The sequence below is a fragment of the Petaurus breviceps genome, unplaced genomic scaffold (genome assembly GCF_028583685.1).
Source record: "Petaurus breviceps papuanus isolate PSGF00001 unplaced genomic scaffold, PetGlider_PUasm1.0 187, whole genome shotgun sequence".
Taxonomy (NCBI): Eukaryota; Metazoa; Chordata; class Mammalia; order Diprotodontia; family Petauridae; genus Petaurus; species Petaurus breviceps.
Window position 1 is genome coordinate 14,601,611 of NW_027185799.1, and position 25,641 is coordinate 14,627,251.

Genomic DNA, 25,641 nt, shown 5'->3' on the forward strand with positions numbered 1-25,641 from the left:
GGAAGATACTTGCTTGAGGGAGCCTGTTTTGTTTTGAAGGCTTAGGAATGTGGGTGTTTGATACACTGACTATATGTACCAACTTCGTGATTACTGTAATGACTTTGACTTTCTGGTTTGGGGACTTGCTTTCCAGGTATTTGAATAAATGCCTTGTTTCTGTCCTCCACGTAGAGAGCCTGTTATATTTTGTGATTCACGACTACACTAGCATATACATAGTCGCTGTGGACACTGTGAATATGGCGGTGCTGGTACAGATATTAAGGAGGTTGTTTTTACTGTAACCTAGAGGTATATGGTATGGTATTTTCTGCTACCCCTCAAGGATGTGTTGTTTTAGGAAAAACCCTAGCCTGGGACCCCCTTACTTTGGGGATCTAATGCTATGTAGTAGGATGTTCTTACTGTGATATAGGGGTGGGTGGTATGGTATTTCCTGCTACTCCTTAAGTATGTGTTATGCTAGGAAAACCCTAGCCTGGGACCCCCAACTATGTAAACAAGTATTTTGGGGAATGCTACTGAATGCAATGATATATGCTATGCACCACATGACCTACTGAGTGTTATGAGATATGTACATATATACGTGTATATATATATATACATATACATGTATTAGATGGTAAGTTTTGCTTAAGGATGTTCCTATGAACTATGCTTTACTTTACTGAGCAATGTTTAGTTCAGAATAAATAGAGAGTTCATTATACTATGCAATTAGATCCTTAAAGTTGTTCACAGCAACAGTCCTCAGGTGTGCTGCCATGATTAGTGTTTCAGTGGTATAATTATAATATAAATAAAATCATGTTAGCTGACAAAGTAAATATGATTAATTATGTTGTAATACGACCCCTGTTTTCCAGACACAGCTTCCTCCCCCCAAAGAACCTGGTTGGCCTCAGCTCACCTGACCCAACTTTTGAGTCTGGAGGCATAAAAATGACCAGGTATGTGAAGCCAGGACCTCTCAGCTTGGTGAGTCACCATCTCCTAATGACCTGCTGAACAGATAGTCTCAAGAGAGAGACAAGTGGGACTGTGTCCAGAGAAGCCACATACCACTGTAGCCTTGCTAAATATTCGTGCTATGTTGGGAAAGGGAAAATTCCTTTGTTATATGTTCGGGGACTTGGGAATATCTCATTTTGTACCAATCTTGAACATGAACTAAAAGGGTACGGTCTTTAGAGCTGTACCTACAACTAATGTAACCTCGAAGATCCATGATAATGGGTACTTTACAGAGTCATTCATGTCATCTTCCAAAATCATCTAACAACTCTTTAGAATGAAAAATCACTCTGCATTAAAAAAACCAACAATGCAAATATGCTTTTTAAAAGGAAATCTAATCACCATTTCAAAGAAATGCTAGAGGACTGAATAATTATATAGTCACTAACCAAAGATTAACATTTGTAATATTAAAAACATGTTACTAATTTTGCATATAATGTTGTACATTTTTAATTATTACTTTAATACTTCAAGTGATATGCAATCAGCAATCTAATTATTCCCTCTACCAGCATATCCCACATCCTCTAAGCTTTCATGATTCTTATCCATGTTATTCCACATGTCCTCCATAGAAGGTTCAGCAAAATGCTAGAAGACTTCTTTGTTTTGTTTTGTTTTTGCTTTTTGGAGGGGGGAAGGCAGGGCAATTGGGGTTAAGTGACTTGCCCAAGGTCACACAGCTAGTAAGTGTTAAGTGTCTGAGGCAGCATTTGAACTCAGGTTCAGTTCAAAAACTGACTCCAGGGCCAGTGCTCTATTCACTGTGCCACCTAGCCACCCCCTAGAAGACTTATTTTAGATTTTTTTTATATTTCAAAAATAGCTGCACATTTTGGTTGTTCATCTGTCACTTCTTGTTTCCCTAACTATCCTTCTTCCTTTTCCAGTCACATTTCTTCAATGATATCCCTTCTGTCATTTCTTAAGGACAGTTTTTTTTTCCTATACAGATTAAGCCACAAGTTGCCTTTATTCTGTGCATCACTTAATAATTGAAGGGCACTGAACAAAAAAAAAACCTGTATAATTTAACATACATATAAGATTCTTTGTTGAAGAGTCTTTAAGACTATATTTTATCTACCTAGTCAAATGCATTTCTGTTATCAACCAATAGAACAGAAGCTTATAGTCTAAGTACTGTTAAGTCAATGATTGGTTTACATGAAACTATCTGCTCTCTTTTCTTATTTTCATTGATACCATCCATAGAAATGAACAACATTCACTTAAAAACGAAAAGATAGAAATATTGTTTAGGAGTTGTTCTCAGTTGTCTTTTTTGAGTTTTAATATCAGCCTTGATAAATTTCCAATTGTTGAATATCTTCCCTTCTCTAAGATATCTTAGAAAATAATCTTTCAATATTTTCAAAATTATATGACCTCCAACATGTTTTTCTTTAGTGTGGCCTTGGTCTGATCCAGGTACTCTTCCTAATTTTGTTTTCCAGCATGGCAAAAATAAAAATACATTTGTGGTAAACAGACAGGCAGTTCATGTTTATTTTTCGAATTCATTCCCTATTCAGAGCAATGGATTCCAAAGTATCAGTGAATATAATGACATAATGATACATTAACAGACATAAAGGAGTTACATCAAAGACAAAACAAGTAGGCTTCAGAGGTCGGGAGCAAGAAAAGATGAGGAGATTTCAAGAACATAACTGGTATTCACCCTGGGATCCACAATCCTGGGGATAAGACCCAAAGCAGAAGAAAGGATTGGGACAGAATTATACAATTCACCTGTCCAGATAACTGCATGCATGGCAGTGAATGGGAAGAGAATCTGAAAAGTCAAAGAGCCATTTAAGAGAAATCAAAGAAGAAAGAGACAATGGCCTTGGGTAACTAAAAAAAATAAATTCTGCCAACGAGGCAAGTTTGTACATCACAGATTTTTCTTTAGGCCTTTCGCATCTCTAATAAAGGAAAAAAAATACTGTGTTCTAAATTGGGACTATGATCAACTTGGAATATAGACAAAGGTAAAGAATTATTTATCAAGTAAACTTCCAAAGCATACTTTCCACTTATATGTATAGCACATCATTGAATTAAATATAAGATCCACATGTTGATAACAATAAAAACAGATTATGAAAATATTAACAAATTTCTTCTTTGTCAGACTTTTTTTAATCCTCTGATCAGTTTTATCCAATAATGCTTCTTGGGAGGATATGCCTTATGTGAGTCTCACACCACATTTCTACAGACTTTTCATTTCACTGCATTAGCAATTTTAAGATACTGCTCAGATCAGCTCAGGAGAAAGCACTGGCCCTGGAGTCAGGAGAACCTGAGCTCAAATCCAACCTCAAACACTTACTAGGTATATGACCCTGGGCAAGTCATTTAACTCCAATTGCCTAAAAAAAAAAAAGATACTGCTCATAACTGGCCACCATTCTCCTCCATAGTATTTTACAAAGGAGTCTTATTTCTAAACTAGTGTCACTCTTTGTAATAATCCCTCTCTACTTGACAATGAGGTCAAGTGCTCACTAAGTAAGGCAATTTTAGAGATCTCTTAGCCTCCTCTTGGTAAAGTTTTGCAATAACAAAGTAAATACCCATCAATAAAAGAGTGACTAAACAGACTGTGGTACATGAATGTAATGGATTATGACTGTGCTGAAACACAAAGAATATGATAAATATAATAAGCATGGAAAGATTTACATGAACTGATATAAACAGAACCAAAAAATATATACACAAAGACCACAAAAATAGAAATGGAAAGGACAACCATCACAAAATTGAAAGTGAATACTGCAGAATAACAAAGAACAAGAATGATCTTAAAGAATACATAAGAAAGAGAACCATACCCAAGATAGTGACCAGCAGGAGGCTGGTGAAGGAGCCGGAAGAAATATGCAAATGTGAAATGAAAAACTTCTGCAATTCCTAGTTAATGAAACTAATTTATTGTTCCTAATAACCTTCCATGGCAACTGTAAACTTCAGAATCGAAATCAACTTTCCAGCAGCATATCCATTCAAACCACAGAAGATCACATTTAAAACAAAGACTTACCACCCTAACATTAATGAAAAAGGGCAGGTCTGTCTACCAGTAATTACAGCTGAAAACTTAAACACAGCAAATGAAAGTGAAAAAGTCATCCAGTCCTCATCACCATAGCACTGGTGAACAACCTCCATCCTCAGTACCCACTTCAAGCTGACATAACTGAAGAACAGTCTAAGAACCACAAAAAATTCTGTGAGACTGAAGAGTTTACAAAGAAATGTGGGGAAAAGTGATATATGGACTAAATCATTTGTCACTGATTCCAACCAGGGCAAGCAGAGACCCAGAGTAGTGCATTCCCAACACCCCACAACCAAAACTCTTTGGGAAATTGACAGGTGCCGCTTGCTGGTCTTAACTTGTGGCAGTTACTTTCTACAGCTTTCTTAATCTAAAGTGGTCTAAGGTAAACCTGTAAAGAAAGGATTAACAATTTAAGGTGTTTTAGTTCCACTATCTTTGCTTAAAAATTATTGCTTCAATATATTTTATAGAATGGTATATTCTTTTCTTGCCCAAATCAATTCCAAATCTTCAGTTTCTCTTCAGGTTTAAAACAGAGAATCAGTAAGTGGTACACACACACACTCCTTGACTTTCCACATTCTCCTTTGTAGATATTATTTTATTTTAATGTTCATTTTAATCACACCCCATACCCATAGAACAATGCCCTAGAATTCCTTATTCAACCTCTTCCCTTCCATGTCCCCCAAGGCCTGAAAGAAAATGGCCTAACTTCCAGCAATTCTACTGACTTCTCTACCTGTGGCACTAAGCTTTGTGAAATATGGGTTGAGTTTGTAACATGTAAGTAACCCAAATGAGGCCAAACACAAGGGTTACATATGTAACAAAGGAGTCTGACTATTGTACAAAACTGGCTGATGGTGTGGCACATTAAACAGATAAACCCCTGGGAAAAAAAATTAAACAAGACACCACCACATACACACACTCCTTTGCATAGGGGCCAGATTCACCTCTGCAAATATATATGCAACATTGCACATATTTTCAGACTTTTTTAGTATGCTAATCAATTTTGCTGATTTTTTTCCTTTTTTTTTTTTGCTTTAAAAAATATTCTTTGCTATATGGGATAGTTTTCTCTGAGAGGAGAAATAGAGAAGAAGAATAAGGAGAAATTCTTACAATATAAAAACAAAAGATTTACTTTTTTTAAAAAGTTACTAGCCAATGGTCAACAGTTAAGATCATTTCCTTTTTCCATTTACCATTTTTTGGCATCAAAGGCTTATCTGAATAAATCAAGTTTAAGCAGTAGAAATGTACACTGAATCATTGCCTCTGTGGGCTTTCTTTGTAATTGATATTTACATTAACATTTGCTCAGACTAGTCAAAGGTTTACTAATTCTTATATCAGTATCATTCAACAACTACATGTTGAAACACTACTTTACATTACAAATATATTATCCCCATAATGATGTTATTAGAAGAAACATTTTATGTCCAAAAACAAAAACTAAACTCTATTAATCTCTCACTATTTTAATTACCAGTGCCACAATCCAACTCCAAACTCCCTCTTTAATCTTTACATTATTCCCCTTCATACCAATCCACATTCCAACCACACTGCATAAACTCCTAATTGTTATCTATACTTACTCTATGAAAATTTAACCTAACTATTCACACAGGAAAAACCAAGGGCATGAAGAATGCCAAAATGTCCAGCCTTGTGATGCATTTGGATGAAGAGCCTATAGAGCAGGGTCATCTTAGACAGGCACTACAGAGGGGCAATGTACTGGGCATAGAAATAAACAGAAAATAAGGCTGGACTGTATCTGAGAAACTTGTACGTGCTTTTAATGATCCTTAGCTTCTTCCTGCAAAAAAAGAACCCTTTCTAAAAATACATTCTTTCAATGATGTTAGAAAGCTATTCAAGACAATCCTAAAGTACATAAAAATAAAAATTGTAGGTCAATCAAAGGGAAAGAGAGGTACAGTACACACAAATGGATCACAACATATCACCAATGAAGAACTATATAAGAAAATAAGCATAAAAGTTGCTGTGTAAAGAATGTTTGACCAGAAATGGCAAAGGGTTAGTCATGCGGTGAGAATAAGAAGTGGTCGATAGTTAATGTGCTCCTGATAACCACATAATGTTAAGAGATCCAGAGGAAGGACCCCTGTGGAAGGTTTGAACACAAATTTGGACTAGAGATTCAAGTAATTCAGGCTGCAACCTGCACTGCTAGAGGAAGTACTTTTATCACTCAATGAGATTCAAGAAAATCTTATTTAGATTTAGAATTAAGGGACCTTCAATGCAATCCAGTCCAACCTCCTCATTTTACAGATGAGGAACTAGAGGCCCAGAAAGGTTAAACAACTCATCCAAGGTCATAAATGTAAAAAGTATCAGGATTTCAAGATGGATTCAATTCAATAAGCATTTATAAAGTGCCTACTACATGCCAGATACTCAGGATACAAAAGCAAAAATAAAACAGCCTTCAAGGAGTTTATATCCTATTGGTAGGTAACAATATGTACATAGAAAATTAAATACAAAATATAACAAAGTAATTTCAATATGGAGGTCACTAGTAACTGGGAGAAGTAGGATAGGCTTCCAAGCTTTGAAGCAATCTAGGGAATTGATAAGGCTGGTAAGGAGATTACAAATTCATCAACACATTCAAGTAAAAATGACAAACAGGAAGACTACAAAGAAATACATTTAAATTAATAAGTAGCGATATAATGTGAAGAAAGAAAAACCAAAAGAATATGCACACTGAACCTACAACTGCCTTGGGAAACAAAGGCTTAAGCAAAATCTTTATTCATTAATCTTTTATTTGTTTATTCTCACTAGATTCTAACTATAACACATATGTATTTTAAAACTTTCATTTTCCTCATATTCAATTTTTCTTTCAAAAAGTAGGCTACTATTTCTACAAATATTTAAAGGAGAATAACAGATGAACATGATGTAAAATTAAGTGTATTGAAAAATCAAATCCTAGGCTTCGTATTTAATAAATATGCCAGACTCCACATTATCACTTCAAGAAACTATTTCCACAATAAAACAATTAATTCCAAGTATTCTTCCTATCGTCATACTAAACTGTTCTTTGAGTACTCACCAATTATAAAACCTACCTGGGCATTGTGGCTAGTTGTCATTTCCAGTTTTTCTTTTTTTGCTCGATGGAGTTTCTTTCTCAAATCTGTCATGAAATCCAAATCTGATTCATTGCTTCTATGCATTTCTTTTAAGTCAATAGCTGCATTCTTTAACCTGTTAAATTAAATAACAATAGTTTTGTTACATTTGCATAAAATATACATTTAATATAAAATAAGAGCATTTCATCTCATAAAAAGAAGGAAAGTTAACAAGAGAAAGAAAGGTTTTTCCAATGTATGATAGGGAAAATGCTAAGGTCCCTAGAAAACATACAGACTTTAAATGGTAGCACAAAAAATCTCTAGCCTAAGTACTTAGGCTCACTGGATCATAGATTTAAAAGTGGAAGGGGGGTGCAGTTAGGTGGCACAGTGAATAGAGCACCAGCCCTGAAGTCAGGAGGACCTCAGTTCAAATCCAGCCTCAGACACTTGACACATTTACTAGCGGTGTGACCTTGGACCCCTTTGGTCCATGCCTCCTAATACAATCTAACATCCTGAGAAAGAGGCAGTCAAAAAGACAAATGGAGATATAAATATATCCAACTATCTCTTGTATACATTTACAGAGTTTCATTTGAATTAAGTTCATCTTTCAAAATGTCATTACCCCTGTAAAAGTTGTTTACCTTAAGTCACTGAAGTCTCACTATAAATAAATATATTTAAATGTAAAAATAGTAGAGCTTGATGTCGTGGTCAGAAGAGAGTTCAGCACAAATCTGGCTTCCAACAAATCATTAAACCTCAACTTCCTCCTCCTTTGCAAAATAAGGATAATAATTCTTAGAGAATTAGAGAACCTACTTTCATGGAGGGGTTGAAAGGATAAAGGAGAATGAATGGATAAAAATATAAGTTATCACTACCATTAACAGAAAGAATATGAGTCTTAACAGAAGACCTGGATTTAAGTCCCATTACCCGTTAGTGTTTGTATGACTTTGGATAAATCACCTAATTTCTCTGGGCTTCAGTTTATTCACCTATAAAATAGAAAAGTTGAACTAAATGCTCTAAATCAGTGGTGTCAAACTCAAATAGAAAGAGGGGCAACTAAACCATACTTAAGGTTCCCCACAGCCTCACAATGACTTAGAAAACTAAATATAAAAATGATCTATATTCTATTATATTTTTTTTTATTTTGTTAAATATTTCCCAATTACATTTTTATCTGGTTTAAATCCCACTACTTTGCATCTGATACTTGTTTCACCTCCTTGGAATAAGATACCACTCCCAGAATAAGTTCATTACTTCTAAACTCACTACCCTACAATTACTCAAGCTTTGAGCGATGCCACATCCCTCAAATTCCTCTCCCCTCTGATTGAAGAGCTGCAGGGTAAAGTGCCAAACTCTTTCCAGGGCCTTCTTTATAGACAGCAGAAACTAGACTATCTCTACCTGCTCCTCCCCGGCTCTCTCACTCCCCCTTCTCTTCCCCTACCTTTCTGCCTCGGTGTATATCTCACCTTTAGAAAGTATAGTCCTTGAGGAGAGGGACTGTCTTTATTAATTAATTGTATCCCCAGGACTTAGAACAGTGCCTGCTAGATAGTGAGTTTAATGGATTGTAACCATGATCAACTGTAAACAACTCAGCTACACTAATCAATATGATGATCCAAGATGACTACAAAGAACCCATAATGAAGCATATTTTCCCACTTTCTTTGTTTTTCTTGCCTTTTTTTTTTTTGGCAACATGGCTAGTGTGGAAATATGTTTTGCATGACTTTACATGTATAACTAATTTAATGCTTGCCTTCTCAATGGATGGGGGTAGGGTTAGAGGAAGAGAATATGGAACTCAATAATGTTTAAGTGGATGTTAAAAATAAACAAATTTTTTTAAAGTAAATGTTTACTGAATATTGGATTGCTTCCAGCTGTATATTTGACATCTCTACTTTAAAAGGTCTCTTCCAGCTCAAAGACACTATGAAGTAAAAAATCTCCTAATACCTAATAAAGATACAGCTGCTGAAAAAAACAAGGTCCTGATCTGGGGATGGGGGAAGGCATAATTTTCAAATATAGGGCACTGAGGAGGGTGGCCCTCAATGAGGTAATATCAAAGGAGAGGTGGGATAGATAACCAAAGGATAGCATATTGATGGAAGTTAGGTGCTTTCAGAAGTTGGAAGAGCCCTAAAGACAAACTTTATATCCTTAATAATTTTATCTCTTACCTTGATAGACCTTTTTAGGCGGGGAGAAAAGTAGAGGAGACTGGGTCATCTTCCTATCTCACCGAGATTAGAAGTGCAGAAGCCATTCACATTCATCCAGACTGATCAGATGAGATTTTTTTAACAGGAAATTTTATCATAGCCAATCCTATTATAATATTAATGGAAGGAAAAGACTTAAGTGTTACCTTTGGATTTCAGCATTAGTATTACTTGGATAGATGCTCATGATGATGTCGTCTGACTGTTAATAACCAAAATTCTCCTTAACTTTTTATTTATTAAAAATGAAAACCTTCAAAGATGTCTTTCACTTTCAAGATCAAGTAGATACAAAGAAGTCTGTAAGAAATAAACATATTGAAAATAGTATTTATTCCTGAAAGAAATTAATGTAATATAAAAAATGTGGTTCTGAAAGAATTAATTTTAAGATACATAGAGCCTAAATACTCTTGACCTATAACCTTGATTCACAAAGACCATTCTTTTTCATTAACAAGTTGTTATTCACTTCAGACAAGTAACCAAAAAGATCAAGGAATTCTCATATAACTCCTTGTCTATTTTCCACTGCCTTTACCCATGAGATTGAGATGGCTGGAGAAGTGGGTTAAGAGGAGAAATCCAAAAAACTACAACTTTTCCCTTTTTTTCTGGTACCCTTCCTCAATAATGAGTCATCTGAATAATACACAGTCATTCAATTGGAGAACAAAACTACTACTTTATAAGGAAACTTCAAGATATAAATTCTAAACAGGTAGATAATTTACAAGTATACAAATGATCTCTTATCATCCACTGAATGGCCTTTTCTCAATTCTCATTCTACTTGACCTCTCTGCAGCCTTTGACACTGTTGATTACTCTCTCCTCCTTGACACTCTCTTCTCTCTAGGATTCCTGACCCTACTCTCCCAGTTTTCCTCCTACCTATCTGGATTACTACTTCTCTATTTTCCTGGATCTGCCTCTAAATCATACTCTTTACCCATAGGAGTCCCACAAGGTTCTATTCTGGGTCTTCTCTTCTCTTCTTCCACACTACTTCAATTGGTGATCTCATCAGTTCCCATGGATTTAATTACCATGATATGGGCAGCTAGATGGCACAGTGGATAGAGCACAGGGTCTAGAGTCAGGAGGACCCGAATTCAAACCCAGCCTCAGACACTTACTAGCTATGTGACCCTGGGTAAGTCACTTAACCCTGCTGGCCTCGATTTCCTCAACTGTAAAATAAGCTGGAGAAGGAAATAACCACTACAGTACCACTAATAATAAATAATAAAATACAGTACCACTAAATAACCACTACAGCCAAGAAAACCCCAAATGGGAATGTGAAGAAATCGGAAACTACTAAAACAACTGAATAACAAGAAATGCTAATAATTCTCAAATCTACCTATTCTACCCCAAACTGTTGGCTGACATCTAAGCTCACATCTACAACTGCCTTTCAGACATCCTGAACTAGATTGAACTCATTATGTCCAAAACAGAACTCATTATCCTTCTCCCTAAACCCTCCCCAACTCTTATCTTCCCTGTTATCATCAAGGTCAGTCCCTCACGCTCAAAACCGAGGAGTCTTCATGATGGAGTCCTTCCTATCTCTCACCTCCCAAACCCAAGCTATAATCAAGGCCTGTAGATTTCACCTTGTTATATGCCTTCAAGATACCTCACTTCTCTCTTCTGGCCTTGCCATCACTCCAGGGCACGTTCTAATTACCTAATTTCTGAATTATTACAATAGCCTGCGGGTGGGTCTGCCTGCCTCAAGTCTCCCCCCACTCCAATGCATTCTCCATTCAGCCAGTGATTTTCATGAAATGCAGGTCTGATCATGTCACCATCACCTCCTACCCCCACTTAATAAACTCCAGTGGCTTCCTACGGCCTTCCAGGGGAAAAAAAAAAAACAAAACGCAAAATGTTCTGTTTGGCATTCCAAGTCCTTCATAACCTAAGCCCTTTCCTACCTTTTCAATCTTCTTACTCCTTACCCCCAGTAGTACTCTTTTCAATTCAGAACGACCTCCTGGCAATTCCACAAACAAGACACTCCATCTCTCAGTTTCAGGCATTTTCTCTGGCTGTCCCCATACTCTCTCTCCTCCACTCCCAACTACTAACATCTCTAACTTGCCCTAAGTCTCAACTAAAATCCCACCTTCTACAGGAAGCCTTCCCCTAACCCCTTAATTCCAGTGTTTTCTCTGTCAATTGTTTCCTATTTATTCTGTACATAGCTTACTAAGATCCTCCTTCCTGTGGTCCCAATTCTGACCAGAATAGGTAGGCTACAGTGCCTACCTCCTTGCATTTCAAAGGCTATCCACCATTCCTGGAATTCTCTCCTTCTCTACCTCTCAGTTCCTGGCTTCCTTCAGGACCATCTAAAAATCTTATCTTTTGGAAGAAGCCTTTCCCAATTCTCCCCAATGCTATCCCTCTGAGAGTATCTCCAATTTATTCTGCATATATCTTAGCTGTACATAGTTGTTTGCAAGTTTTCTCCTCTATTAGACTATAAACTCCTAAGAGATAAGAGAGATTCATGTGATGCCCACTCCCCTATCAGGTTCCTCTATGTTTTATATAGTCTTTGAGCTCCCCAATTATGAGTCTCTCTTATCTAAACCAAAGGAAGGTTGTCTACTTCAGAGATGTCAAACACTGACCGAAAACACTACTGAGCATGGCTAAACAGGACTAAAATGTTATATATATATATATACATATATATATATATTTAACAAAATAAGTTGATTTTTAAAATAGAAATATGCAAAAGTGTGGTTTTCTAAGGCACTCTGAGGCACACAGGAATCATAATGTATACTTTAGTGGTCCCCATTTCTATGTGAGTTTGATACCATTGATCTACACACAGGGACATATACATGAATGTACCCCACACATGCACACACACAGTTTGGTATAGTAACAAATTAAACTCAATGAGACAAAAAGAAAGGAGGGTTTAAAAGGGAGGTTGAGGTTGCATGCACAATCAAAACAAACTTCAGTCTCAGAGAGGGGGATCATAAAAGGAGGATTAAAAGGAAATAAAGTCTAAGAACCAATTATTGGATTCAAGATGAAGGGAAGTAGAAAAAGACATCAAAGTAGAAATGGATTGCTTCTACAAATCACTACTGTTGATCACATTACAAATGAACAAAGTGGTATGGTGTTCAATAAACCCAGAGATTCTGACTACTAAGGTAAAGGTAAAAAACTGTGGTAAACAACTCAATGACACTCCTGAAGAAAATTAGGTTTCTGATTCTGATCAGGAGAATTCCTGATTTGCAAATCTGTTCCTCATAATGAAAGTAATTAAACTACTATTTGATTGCTGGCACTTTGTCTCTGGCCTGCCCTTTCCTCATTCTCTAACTTAGAGAATGACTCAGTAAAATCCTGTTAACAAGATTAACACTTCACACTAACTGTGCATACTTTTTGACCCAACAATACCACTTCTAGGTCTATATTCCAAAGATATCCAAGGAAAATGAAAAGAAGGTCCTATGTGTACAAAAATATGTATAGCAGCTCTTTTTGTGATACCAAAGAATGGAAATTGAGGAAATGCCCATCAAGTGGGGAATGGCTGAGCAAGTTGTGGTATTTGGTTTTGGTTTGTTTTTTGGGTTTTTTGAGGGCAGTGGCGAGGTAATGTGACTTGCCCAAGGTCACAGTTAGTAAGGGTCAAATGTCTGAGGCTAGATTTTTAACTCAGGTCCTCCTGACTCCAGGGTTAGTCCACTATTCACTGTACCACCTAGCTTGCCCCAGTTGTGGTATAATATTGTGATGGAATACTATTGTTTGATCAGAAATGATGAGCAGCATGCCCCAAGTTTTTCTTAGAAAAACCTAGGAATACTTGTAAGAACTGATGCAAAGTAAAGTAAGAAGAACCAGAAGAACATATTGTAAAACTAGTCAACTGTAAAAGATTTAGCTACTCTGATCAAGGCAATAATCCAAGATAATTCCAAAACATCTATGATGAAAAATGCTATCTACCTTCGGAGAGAAACCTGATGAACAATTAGTGTAGACAAACATTATTTTTTTTAAGTTTCTTCATTTTTCTTGAGTTTTTTGTTTTATTTTCCAACATGGGTAATAAGGAAACATGTTTTGCATTACTTCAACATGTATAATCAGTATCATATCATACTGCTTGCCTTGTCAAGGGGTGGGAGAGGGAGGGAAAGAATTTGGAACTCAAAATTTTTTTTAATTAATGTCAAAATGTTTTACATGGAACTGAGGAAGATTTAAGGAAATAAATAAAAACTTGTACTTTTAAAATATTTATTTTTAGTTTTCAACATTTACTTCCATAAGATTTTGAATTTTAAATTTTCTCCCCCTTTCTTTCCTCCCCCCTCCCAAAGACAGTGTACAATCTGATATAGGTTCTACTTAGCCATTTATATTAAACATATATTTACATTACTCATGATGTGAAAAAGAATTAGAACTAATGGGAGGAACCACGAGAAAGAAGTAATAAAACAACAAAAGGAGAGAAAATAGTCTGCTTCACTCTGCATTCAGACTCCAAAGTTCTTTTTCTGGATGTGGACAGCATTTTCCATCATGAGTCTTTTGGAGCTGTCTTAAATCTTCACATTGCTAAGAAGAGATAAGTTTATCAAAGTTAGTCATCACACAATGTGGCTGTTACTGGGTACAATGTTCTCCTGGTTCTGCACACTTCACTCAACATCAGTTCATATATGTCTTTCCAGGTTTTTCTGAAGGCCACCTGTTCACTATTTCTTATAGTGCAATAGTATTCCATTACATTCATATACCACAACTTGTTCAGCTATTCCCCAAATGATGGGCATCCCCTCAATGTCCAATTCTTTGCCACAACAAAAAGTGGTGCTATAAATACTTTTGAACACATGGGACCTTTTCCCATTTATATGATCTCTTTGGGATACAGAACAAGAAACGATTTTGTTGAGCCAAAGGGTATGCACAGTTTTATAGCCCTTTGGGCATAGTTCCAAATTGCTCTCCAGAATGGTTGGATTCACAATTCCACCAGCAATGCATTAGTGTTCCAACTTTCCCACATATCTTCCAACTTATATCATTTTCCTATTTTGCTATGTTAGCCAATCTGATAGGTGTGATATGGTACCTCACAATTAAAACACATATATTTTTTAAAACCATCTAATTACACAATAAGCTCCAAATATATTCGTGATCTAAATTCTAAATGTAAAAGGTTATATTGTAAATAGAGATTAGAAGAAGATTATTAAAAACTTTTTGCACAAACAAATCAATAGAGCTAACTGCTATAGAAGGAAAATCACAAGGGAAACAACTAAGAAAAAACCCCTTCCCTCATCTAGCTTCAGCCAGCAGAAATGATGGTCCCCAAATGGGTCACAGGACTGAGGGGTCAATTTTCCACTGCTGAATGTAATAGGACTCTCTTGATTCAGAAGCACTCTCCAAGGAAGAATGTCATGTAATGAGTATTGACTCCTGTAGCTCCAAACTAAATCTTTCTACTGGCAGAATTTGTAATAGGAAGCATCTTCGCCAGTGGGGAAAGAACTGATGTACAGCCTTAAGTTCTAGTAATAGGGCACAGAATTAGAAGCATGTAACCTCATTTGACTGTATGCAGAAACAGGGCTTCTGGAGTTTGGATCTTGACCTCTTTTCTGGCTGATACCAAAGGAAATTATCTCTAGGCACTGTTCTTACTCTTCTTTCTCTCTTTCCACTAGAGAAGAGCCTCTTGGATTTGTTCCCTCTCTTCCTTTATCAAGTCTGAGCAAAAGAGGCAACTTGTCATCCACTTCTTCCCCTTTGTCCTCCTTTCCCTAGGACTGATCACAGAATTAGTCCTTCTCTCCACTTCTTTCCTCCTCTCTGCTAGAAATTGGAAAGTTTTCAAAGCACCATACAAATTAGCTCAACTAGGCTTAGTAGAAGTATCAATCCATTATAATCCTCTTTAAAGGAATAATCTGTGTGCCTTGTACTTTAAGGATTATTTTTTAAGTATTCTATCCTATTTTGATGATTTGAGGGTCATTTTTATAGATTTGCACATTTATTACTGTATGAAAAGTTTATGAAATCACCTACTCCACCTACATGATAGTTCAATAGATTCTAGATTGCTATGTTCATTACTGAACTAAGGATTCCCCTATAGTTCATGGGCTCAGAGTCCCATTAAAAGTCTCTTTCTCAAGCAAAATGGTATACTTATTTTGTGGGGTTCTGCTTTCCAGGATCACAATGACAAAGGCCCAAAAAGATCCACAAGTTCTGGCCCCAGAAAGACTTAAGGGTATAGCAAATTTGACAACTGGTAACAGTCTGCTTAACAGGTAGACAAATTCATAAGATCTGTAACTATCAGAAGACTTATACATACAAGGGCAGGCAAGATTCACATAGAATCTCTAATTGTGAAATAGTAAAAGCTGATGAATCTGTCTCTTCAGTCAGCAGAAGAAGATCATTAATTTCACCAAAAGGCAAGGACCTTTTAGTGTCAATTAATTCCTCACTCAGGGACAAGGCCTAGCTCCATGTTTCCAACAGAAAGACTGGTTGGACAAAAACATGTGCTCATAGGTAAAACAAAATAAGTGTGATAGCATTCCATGCTGTTAAAAAGACCAACAGAAAGACAAAAGCACACATTCCCCTTTTTGGGCCAAAAAAAGTGAAGAGCAAGGAAAGAATGATGATGACAATGGTAAAAATGGAGAATGCTTAAAAGGTAAAAATAGCTAGAAATAGTGAAGATACTGGAAACATAATGCAGGGTTCGTTGTAATACTGAGTGGCATAGCCACTACCACCAGCAAGCAATTGTCCCTTTGTAACCATTTTATGGGGCTGCTAGGTGGCACAGTGGATAGCATGCTTGGCCTAGGGTAAGGAGGACCTGAGTTCAAATCCAGTCTCAGATACTTAATAGCTGTGTGACCACTAGGCAAGTCATTCTTTTGGCTTCACGTTTACTTATCTATCAAATGAGCTGCAGAAGAAAATGGCAAACCACTCTAGTATCTCTTCCAAGAAAACCCCAATTGGGGTCACAAAAAATCAGACACAACTGAATGACTAAACAAGAACAACCAGGACAACCATTTATAACTTCTGGATGAACTATAACAAAGAGCTATTTAAAAACTGGAAAACAGTATAGCAAAAACTAGGCAAAACTAATATCCTACACCGTATACAAAATAAAGTCAAAATGGGTACACAATTTAGATATAAAGGATGACACTTTAAGCAAACTGGGAGAGCAAGGAATAGTTTACCTGTCAGATTTATGGAGAATGGAAGAATTTGTGATGAAACAAGATAGAAAACATTGTGAAATGTAAAATGGATCATTTTGATTACAAGAAATTGAAAAGATTTTGTACAAAGTCAATGTAACCAAGATTAGGAGGGAAGCAGAAAACTGGGAAAGAATTTTTACAACTAGTGTCTCTGAAAAAGGCCTCATTTCTAAAATATATAGAGAACTGAGTCAAATTCATAAGAATACAAGTCATTCTCCAATTGACAAATGGTCAAAGGATATGAACAGGCAGTTTTCAGAGGAAGAAATTAAAGCTATTTATAGTCATGAAAAAATGCTCTAAATCACTCTTGATTAGAGAGGTGCAAATCAATACAATTCTGAGGTACCACATAACACCTATCAGATTGGCTAACATAACAAAATAGGAAAATGATAAAAGTTGAAAGATTTGTAGAAAAGTTGGAACTGGTGGAGTTGTAAACTGATCCAATCATTCTGAAGAGCAATTTGGAACTATGCCCAAAGGGCTATAAAACTATGTATACCCTTTGACTCAGAAATACCACTTCTTGGTCTGCATCCCAAAGAGCTCATACAAAGGGAAAAGGACCCACATGTACAAAAATATTTATAGCAGTTTTTTTTGTGATAGCTAAGAACTGGAAATTGAGGGGATGTCCATCAATTGGGGAATGGCTGAACAAGTTGTGTTATGTGAATGTAATAGAATACTACTGCACTATAAGAAATGATGAACAGGAGGCCTTCAGAAAAACCTGGAAAGACGTATATGAACTGATGTTGAGTGAAGTGAGCAGAACCAGGAAAACACTGTACACAGTAACAGCCACAGTGTATAATGACTGACTTTGTTAGACTTAGCTCTTCTCAATAATTCAAGGACCTAAAACAATTCCAATGGACTCATGATGGAAAATGTCATCCACATCCAGAGAAAGAATTATGGAGTCTGAATGCAGAGTGAAGCAGACTATTTTCTTTTTTTGTTTGTTTTATTTTGTTTTTTTTTTCTTTCTCATGGTTCCTCCCACTCATTCTATACAGCATGATTAATGTGAAAATGTTTAATAGGAATGTATATGTAGAGACTATATCAGATTACATGCCATCTAGGGTAGGGAGGAGGGAAGGAAGGGGTAGAAAATTTTAAACTTATGGAAGTAAATGTTGAAAACTAAAAATAAATAAAGCTAAAAAATATACCCACAATTGGTTATCAGTGGTTCTACTTGAACACCTTCCTTTACAGGAAATCAAATTATCTCCTAAGATGGCCTATTCCATTCTGGAATGTCTCCGTTAGAAAGTTTTCTTATACAAACTCAAAATATGTACCTCCACAACTTCTACCCATTGCCCCTAGTTCTATCCTCAGGGGTCAAGAAAAATAAGTCTAGGGCCCTGGAGTCAGGAGGACCTGAGTTCAAATCTGGCCTCAAACACTTAACACACACACAAAACTAGCCATGTGACCTTTGGCAAGTCACTTAACCCCAACTGCCCTGCCTTCCCTTCAAAAAAAAAAAAAGGCAAAAGAAAAATAAGTCTAATCCCTCTCTAACAGGTTCCAAAAAAAAAAAAGGCAAAAGAAAAATAAGTCTAATGCCTCTCTAACAGGTCTACCACCATCAGTAGGACTACCAAAAGTTCTCCTGTGTGTCACTATAAAAATATTGTTAATCACATTTTCACCAGAAACAGAATTAACTTGTGATTGATTATCTAGACCAACTATACATATGCCTCAGAACCATTCCACCTAACTACCTACCATCACCCTGACTGAAAATTGCAAGATCAGATTTAGAACTAGAGGAGACTTTACAGGTTACCACTCCAATCCCCTCATTTGACAGATGAGGAAACTAAGGGCTAGAAAGGATAAGTGACTCACACTTAAGGGTTACAAAAGCAGTATAAAGTTGTAGAACTAATAATGTACCTATTAGAATAGGAAGTAGGGTCCAGGTTTGCAACTATTTATGAGAAGTATATGTCCCTGTTCTCCAACAACAGCCTTAAAAATAGTTTGATGAAATCACATAATGTCAGAGTTGAAAGTAACCTAAGATTGTAGTAGAGTAGAAAGAACCCTGTGTCATTTGGTTTCTGACCTCATCATTCAACTGTCCACGTCAGAGTTACCAGTGACCTCATTAATTGTCAAATCTGACAATCCTATCTCAGTCCTCATTTTTCTCAACCTATCTACTGCATTTACTACTGCTCACCACCCTCTTCTGCAAGATACTCTATCCTCTTTCCAGTCTCTCCTGACACTACTGTCCTATCTCTCCCTTTTTCTTTCAGATGGAATTTCTAGTTTTCCTCTTAAACCTTTCTGACTTTTATTTGCTAGCTCATCATCCATAGCCTACCCCCTCACCTGTGGATATTACCCAAGCTTCTGTCTTAGGCACTCTTTTCTTTCTACCTACTCTAAGTACCCTCTCATCAGATCCCATGTGCACGACTCACAGAGGTACAGTTATGCAGAGAGCTGTGTGCTGGTAAATATTCTACCTGACTCTCTGGAAGAAAAAAATATATGGAACACTACATTACTAACATTTAAGTTTTATCTGCATTACTAACATTTTCTCCATCATTCTTATATCTAGACCATCAACAAAACAATAAATCAAGCCCTGACTTGTATGATTTGCAGATTTCCAAGTTGCAAATGCTTACACTGAAAATTCGAACAATCAGTAGCCATCTGGGTCCAGTATGCCCCTATTTATAGACATAACCTAAATCTAGATTTAAATTTACCTCTATAGACAGACATAGATATAGACAGAAATAGAAATATATAGACACAGACATAGACATAGATATAGACACAGATCTCCAGCCAGTTCTTCCAAAATCTTCAGTCCCATCTTTTAGATATTTCAAACTATATGTCCTGTAGACATCTCAGGCTTCACAAGTCCAAAGCAGAAGTCATTTTTCCTCAAAAACCCACCCTTCTTTATCCCATCCCTTTTGAAGGCACCACCTTTTTTTCAGTCTCTCAGGTTCAAAATCTTGGTGTTATCCTGGATTCCTCACTCATCCCTTATCCACCTAGCCCATCAGTTGCCAAATCTTTCCATTTCTGCCTCCAGGAAAACCCCTTCTTTCTACTCACACAATCATCACTTTAGTTCAGGCCCTAATCACCTCTCACTTATATTAGTGCCTCCTAATTGATCTCCCTGCTTCACTGACATGGGGTGAAGATGAACTAAGTTGATATTTAGCATCAGATACTTAACTAGCTAATTGCAGGACCCTGGGAAAGTCACTTAACCTCTTCGGTCTGCCTCAGCTTCCTCAACTATAAAATGGGGGTAATTGTGGTAGCTACCTTGTAGGGTTATTGTGAGAATCAAATAAGATATTTGTAAAAAGTGCTTAGTATAGCAACCAGCATATAGTAGGCACTATATTTGTGTGTGCATGTGTATACACATAAATACATGTACATATATACATGTATACACACATATATATTCATATATATAAAAGTTTATTTCCTTCCCTTCCCCCTTCCCACTCCAGTACATCTTACATACCTCTGCCATAGTGATTTTTCTCCAGTGCAAATCTGACCATGTCAGTCCCCTTCTTAAACAACTCCAATGGATTCCAGATGCCTCTAGAAGCAAATATAAGTACCTCCATTAAGGCTTTTTATCTCATCTCCAACAGATTGCCCCTCTCATCATCTCCCCATCTTCAATGTCTCCCTGTCTACTGGCTTCAAACATGCATGCGCCGCCCTGACCCTCAGCATCCCTCACCTGACCCGCCGTCGCACTGGTTATCAGTATGCATTATTATTGCCCTGGTTATACTCTGTCCTCTGTGCTTAAACTTCACATTCTCTTCTAAACTATTCAAAAGTCAGCTTCAGGCCTCATTGCTCAAGGGAAACTGCTCTCTCTAAAGTCACAAGAGATCTCTTAATTGTCAAATCCAACGGCCTTTTCTCAAATGTGATCCATCTTGACCTCTCTGCAGCCTTTGACGGTGTTGATCACCCTCTCCTCTCCTGGATACTCTCTTCTTTCTCGGCACCGTTCACTCCTTCTACCTGTCAAACTGCTCATTCTCAGTCTCTTGTCCTGGCTCTTCATTCAGGTCCTGCCCTTAACCCTGTCTCACAGGGCTCCATACTGGACCCTCTTCTCCCTCTCTAATTATCATCTCAATGCTGATGATTCGCAAATTTACCTAACCACTCTTCTGACCACCACACCTCCCCCTCCCCCCCCAAATCCCCAACTGCCTTTCAGACACTTGAAAATGAATGTCTAATAGATATCTGAAAGTCAACACGTCCAAAACTATACTCATTATTTTTCCCCTAAACTCTCCCCCTACTTCCTAACATTCCCATTACAGTAAAGGGCAATAACATCCTCCCAATCCTAGGAGTTAAATGTAATGGAAATGCAAATTTAAAGATCTTCCCTGCCCCTAGGCTAAAAGTTCACCTGGAGCCTGGGGTGGGAGGCTTGTTTTTCAGTAGATACTTCTTGATTGGCCAGTGGGTCCAGAAGGTTGTTACATTCTCTGAGCCAGGAGGCTATATAAGCCCTGATGTGTAGGTTTGTTTTGGGGCTCACTTTGAGAAGTGTTCTGTGATTTGATGAAACTCTGGGCTAGCCGTTGTCCAAAGCCCCCCCGGCTTTGAAACCCAGATGTTGTTTGGTATGGATGTAATTAATGATTGCACAGTTTGGAAAGCTGTGTACTTGATCTGTTTCTGTCTTGATAATTCTGTCTGTATATTCTGAAGTTCGGGGTGCTGACCTTTTTCCCCTGAACGAGGTAAACGATACATATCTCACTGATTAAAGTAAGCTTGTTAACCCATTTTGAGTTGCTTTCCTTTATCAAAGCAGATCCAAGAACCTGTGTTGGCAGCAAACCCTGAGGACGCTTGGGGTGCTTGCTGCTACACCATTACGTTAAAGGGCAATAACATCCTCCCAATCCTAGGAGTTATTCTTGATTCCTCACTTTCTCTCACCTCCCCATATTCAATCTCTTTTCAACATCTCTCCAATATACTCCCTTCTTTCCTCTGACACTGCCACCTTTTCGATGTAGGCCCTCATCACCTCAAGTCTAGACTATTGCAATAGCCTGATAGTGTCCCTTTGCCTCAAGTCTCTCCCCATTCAATCTATCCTCCATTCAGTCATGGAAGTGATTATTCTAAAGCACAAGTCCCTACTTAACCTTCTTCTCTAAACTCAAGTGGTTCCCTATTGCCTCCAGGATATTTGGCATTCAAAGTCCTTCATAACCTATTCTCCCCTCAACTTCTCAGTCTTCCAGAACCTTACTACCTGCTACATACTTTTTGATTCAATAACAGTGGCCTCTTTGTTCTTTCACAAGCAAGACACTAAGTCTCAGCTCCAAGCATTTTCTCTGGCTGCCCCTGCTGCCTAGAATGGTTTCCTTCTTCATCTCTGTTTCCAGGCCTCCTGGCTTCTTTCAAGTTCCAGCTAAAATCCCATCTTCCACTAGAAGCCTTTCCCACCCCCTCTTAATTGTAATGCCTTCCCTCTGTTAGTTATTTTCTGTTTACCCTGTATAGATCTTGTTTGTACTTTTTTGTTTGCTTGTGGTCTCCCCCACTAGGGTGTGAAGTAATTCAAGGCAGAGATCACCCCCAAGTAAACGCTTATTGACTGTGGGACTTTTAAAATCTGGCCCCAAACTATCTTTCCGGCATCATTGTACCTACTGCAGTCTGCCATCTACTCAAACTGGCTGTGTATTACACACACACAACACTCCACCTCCTCACTATGCAGTTCCTCCTCATCTTTATCTCTTAGAATTACTTTTCTCTTTCAAGACACTATTCAGGGGCATCTAGGTGGCGAAGTGCATAGAGCACCTTGGGCAAGTCACTTAACACCAATTGCCCTGCCTTCCCCCTCCAAAAAAAAAAAAAAAAAAAGCAAAAATAAGACACTGTGGAAATACCACAAAGCCTTTCCTGATCCTCCCAAATGATTGGGTTCTGCTTCCCATACAACCTTGTATTCAACTACTTTGTTGCTATTCTGTTTATATTTATTCTTTATACACCTGTTTATATTTTTGTTTTCTTCCAAATTAAAAGGGAGTAAACAGGTCCTTGGGAGTAGGAAATGTTTCATTCTTTGTGTGCTAATCATTAGGGTGTAAATGGCATATAGTAGACAATTAAATACTGCTGATTGACCAGTTTTGGAAGCAGAGACTCTTAATATCTTCAAGCAGCTATTTGCTATCTGTGTGACTTTGAACAAATCAATTCACCTCTCTGAGACTTGATTTTCTCAAATGAAAAAGGGGGGAAGGGGGAAGAGTTTCACTATATGACCTGTAGATCTATGGGGTAAGCCAGACGTTCCCAAACTTATTTGGGCTACCACCAACCCCTTTTTCAAAAAACTTACTAAGCACCCTGCCTGAAAATCTACTTTTTTTAACCCCTTATCAGTTTTTTAAAATGTGCATCATTTCAGAAAATATATATTTTTAAATGATGAGTCTTAAATTTTAAAATTTATTGTAAATTTGTGGGGGGGGTTGCATTGAAATTTTGATGACTCAGGCATCATGTAACCATATAGTATCATATTGTAAACAAGTCATTACACCTACATATTCCTGCATAGGCATGCTGAACTTCCCCACAATGTAGGACAGGCTTCCCTGCCTTGACCTGCTTGTTAAGACCTGATTTCTGACTTGACCACTGATCCATTATATCTTGCATTTTGTGTTTATTTGGAAAATAATGTAATAACTCAAAAGCCCACTTTGGGAACCTCTGGTTCTCAGTTTCTAACTGAGGAACTGGTTTTCTGGCTCAGACACTTGAGTTGTTGACTCAGGAAACTGGTCTCAAGTTTCCAAACTGAGACCTACAGAGGCTAAAAAGACTTGCCCCAAATCACACATGATTAGGATTAGAACCCAGTTTTGATTCCCTCTCCAGGGTCATTACAACACTATAATAACAATAACTCACCCTTATATGGCAATTTAAAGTTTTCATAGCCGTTTCTCCGCCTCTGAGAGAGTTAGGGAGGAAGCACTAGACTGGGAGAGTTGTTTCCCTGGCTTTTATCTGGCATGCCATTCCCACCCAGCTCAGCCAAAAGCTGCCCAGCGTCTCTAAACCTAAACGCTAAGTAACAAGTGAGCAGCAGTCAACTGCAAAGGAACTGAGGTCCCTCCATCAGCCTACAGTCTCATACGTCCAGCCAACAGACTCTGTCGAGAAAAGGAAATGACTGTTAGGTGAGAGAGGAGGGAGAGAGAGAGGGAGGAGAGAGAGAGGGAGGGAAGAAAGGAAGGAAAAGATAAGCAATTTCTGCCCGCAGAAACTGAAGAAGGAAGGAAGGAAGGAAGGAAGGAAGGAAGGAAGGAAGGAAGGAAGGAAGGAAGGAAAGAAGGAAGGAAGGAAGGAAAAGAAAGAGAAAGAAAAGCAATTGCTGCCCACAGAAACTGAACAAATTGTCCTAAGATTTTCTTTATCCCTGTCTCTTATTTTCTCTAAGGAAAACCTAGGACCAATTATCCGAAAAGTTAAAATGATATTTAGAAAACAGAGAGATGGAAAAGGTGAAGAGACCACCCTCCCGGCATACCCCCCCTATCACCCCGCATCAGAAGAGGCTCCTCCCACTCCCCAGCCCCGCCCCTCCTCTGGGCTCCAGGACGCACTCCAGTAGCCCCCTCCCCCAGTCATCCATTCTTCCCCCTCTCCACCCGTTACCTCTGCAGGTGTCAGCCGCCCCCACAGATGGCCTCAGGCTGGAGTCCCGCAGGGCCTAATCTCCAAACTAAACCGAACCACCTAGCCCAGCTGGCCCCCAGCATAGAGGGATGGATGGAGGCCGTAGTACAAACACTCTGCTGGGGGGGATGGGGGGGAGGCGGGGGGGGTGGGGATGGGGGGTGGGGGCTGGGGGCCTCCATCCTGAGGTCAATTGTGGGGGCAGCGGGCACCTGGGGGGGGTAGGGGGGGGGGGGGGGGGGGGGGGGCGTTGGGGGCTGGGGGCTGACGGAATTCGGCGGCTTCTAGGACCGCGGGATCAGAAAGAGAAAAGGGAAGGGGGTCAGGCTAAGGGGCTGGTCCCAAGGGAGGTGAAGTTTACAACGGCCACTTCCGGTCGGTGGGAGAGAGTCTAGGCTCCCTCCCCGTCCTCCTTCAGCCCCGCCTCTCCCCGCCCCTTCCCCACCCTCTCCCTCGCCCTCTCCCCAGCCTCCCCATCTCTAGGATACGGGCTCACGGAATGCGAGGCTCTGATTGGAAGAGCGGGAGGCCGGGCGGGGAAAGCGCGGCCTCTGCCGGAGAGGAAACGAGGCAAGCTGGAGAACCTAGCTTGCGCCTGCGCGCTACGGTCCCAGTGGCCGGACTCCGCGCCTCAATAGACGCTTCTCCCTTTGCTCCCTACTGTTCTTGGGGGGGGGGGGGGGGGGGGAGCCACCTGGCCGCCACTCCAGAGAACGTGCCAAGTACTGAATGGAAGGGAAGAGGGGGTAGCACCCCAAAGTTTAAATCTGGTTTGACAGTGAAAAACTACGCCTCACTTACCTCCTTGATCTCTTAAAATCATTCCTTAAGCTTTAAATTCCATTCCCGTCCCCCACCTGGTGGTCACCAATGAGCACCCAAATCAGTAGCTTCCTATTGACTACTAAATCAGTTCACGTCTCTCCATGATCTAGGGCTCCCTTGCTTTTCCAACCTTATCCAATCTTACAGGTAATCTTACTTACCTTGCCGTCTCAATAGTCAACAAG

General features: G+C 38.6%; 1 protein-coding gene across 1 annotated transcript in view; it reads right to left on the bottom strand.

Moving 5' to 3' along the window:
* The window catches only part of CCDC171 (coiled-coil domain containing 171), a 555,758-nt gene that overhangs the window by 504,884 nt on the left and 25,233 nt on the right, over positions 1 to 25,641 (bottom strand). Inside the window, exons 2-4 of the mRNA XM_069090675.1 lie at positions 20,391 to 20,473; positions 9,653 to 9,806; positions 7,237 to 7,375 (exon numbers count right to left, since the gene is read on the bottom strand). Of these exons, the coding sequence (XP_068946776.1) occupies positions 7,237 to 7,375; positions 9,653 to 9,693 (180 nt within the window). The 5' untranslated portion in view covers positions 9,694 to 9,806; positions 20,391 to 20,473. The remainder of the gene's footprint in view (positions 1 to 7,236; positions 7,376 to 9,652; positions 9,807 to 20,390; positions 20,474 to 25,641) is intronic.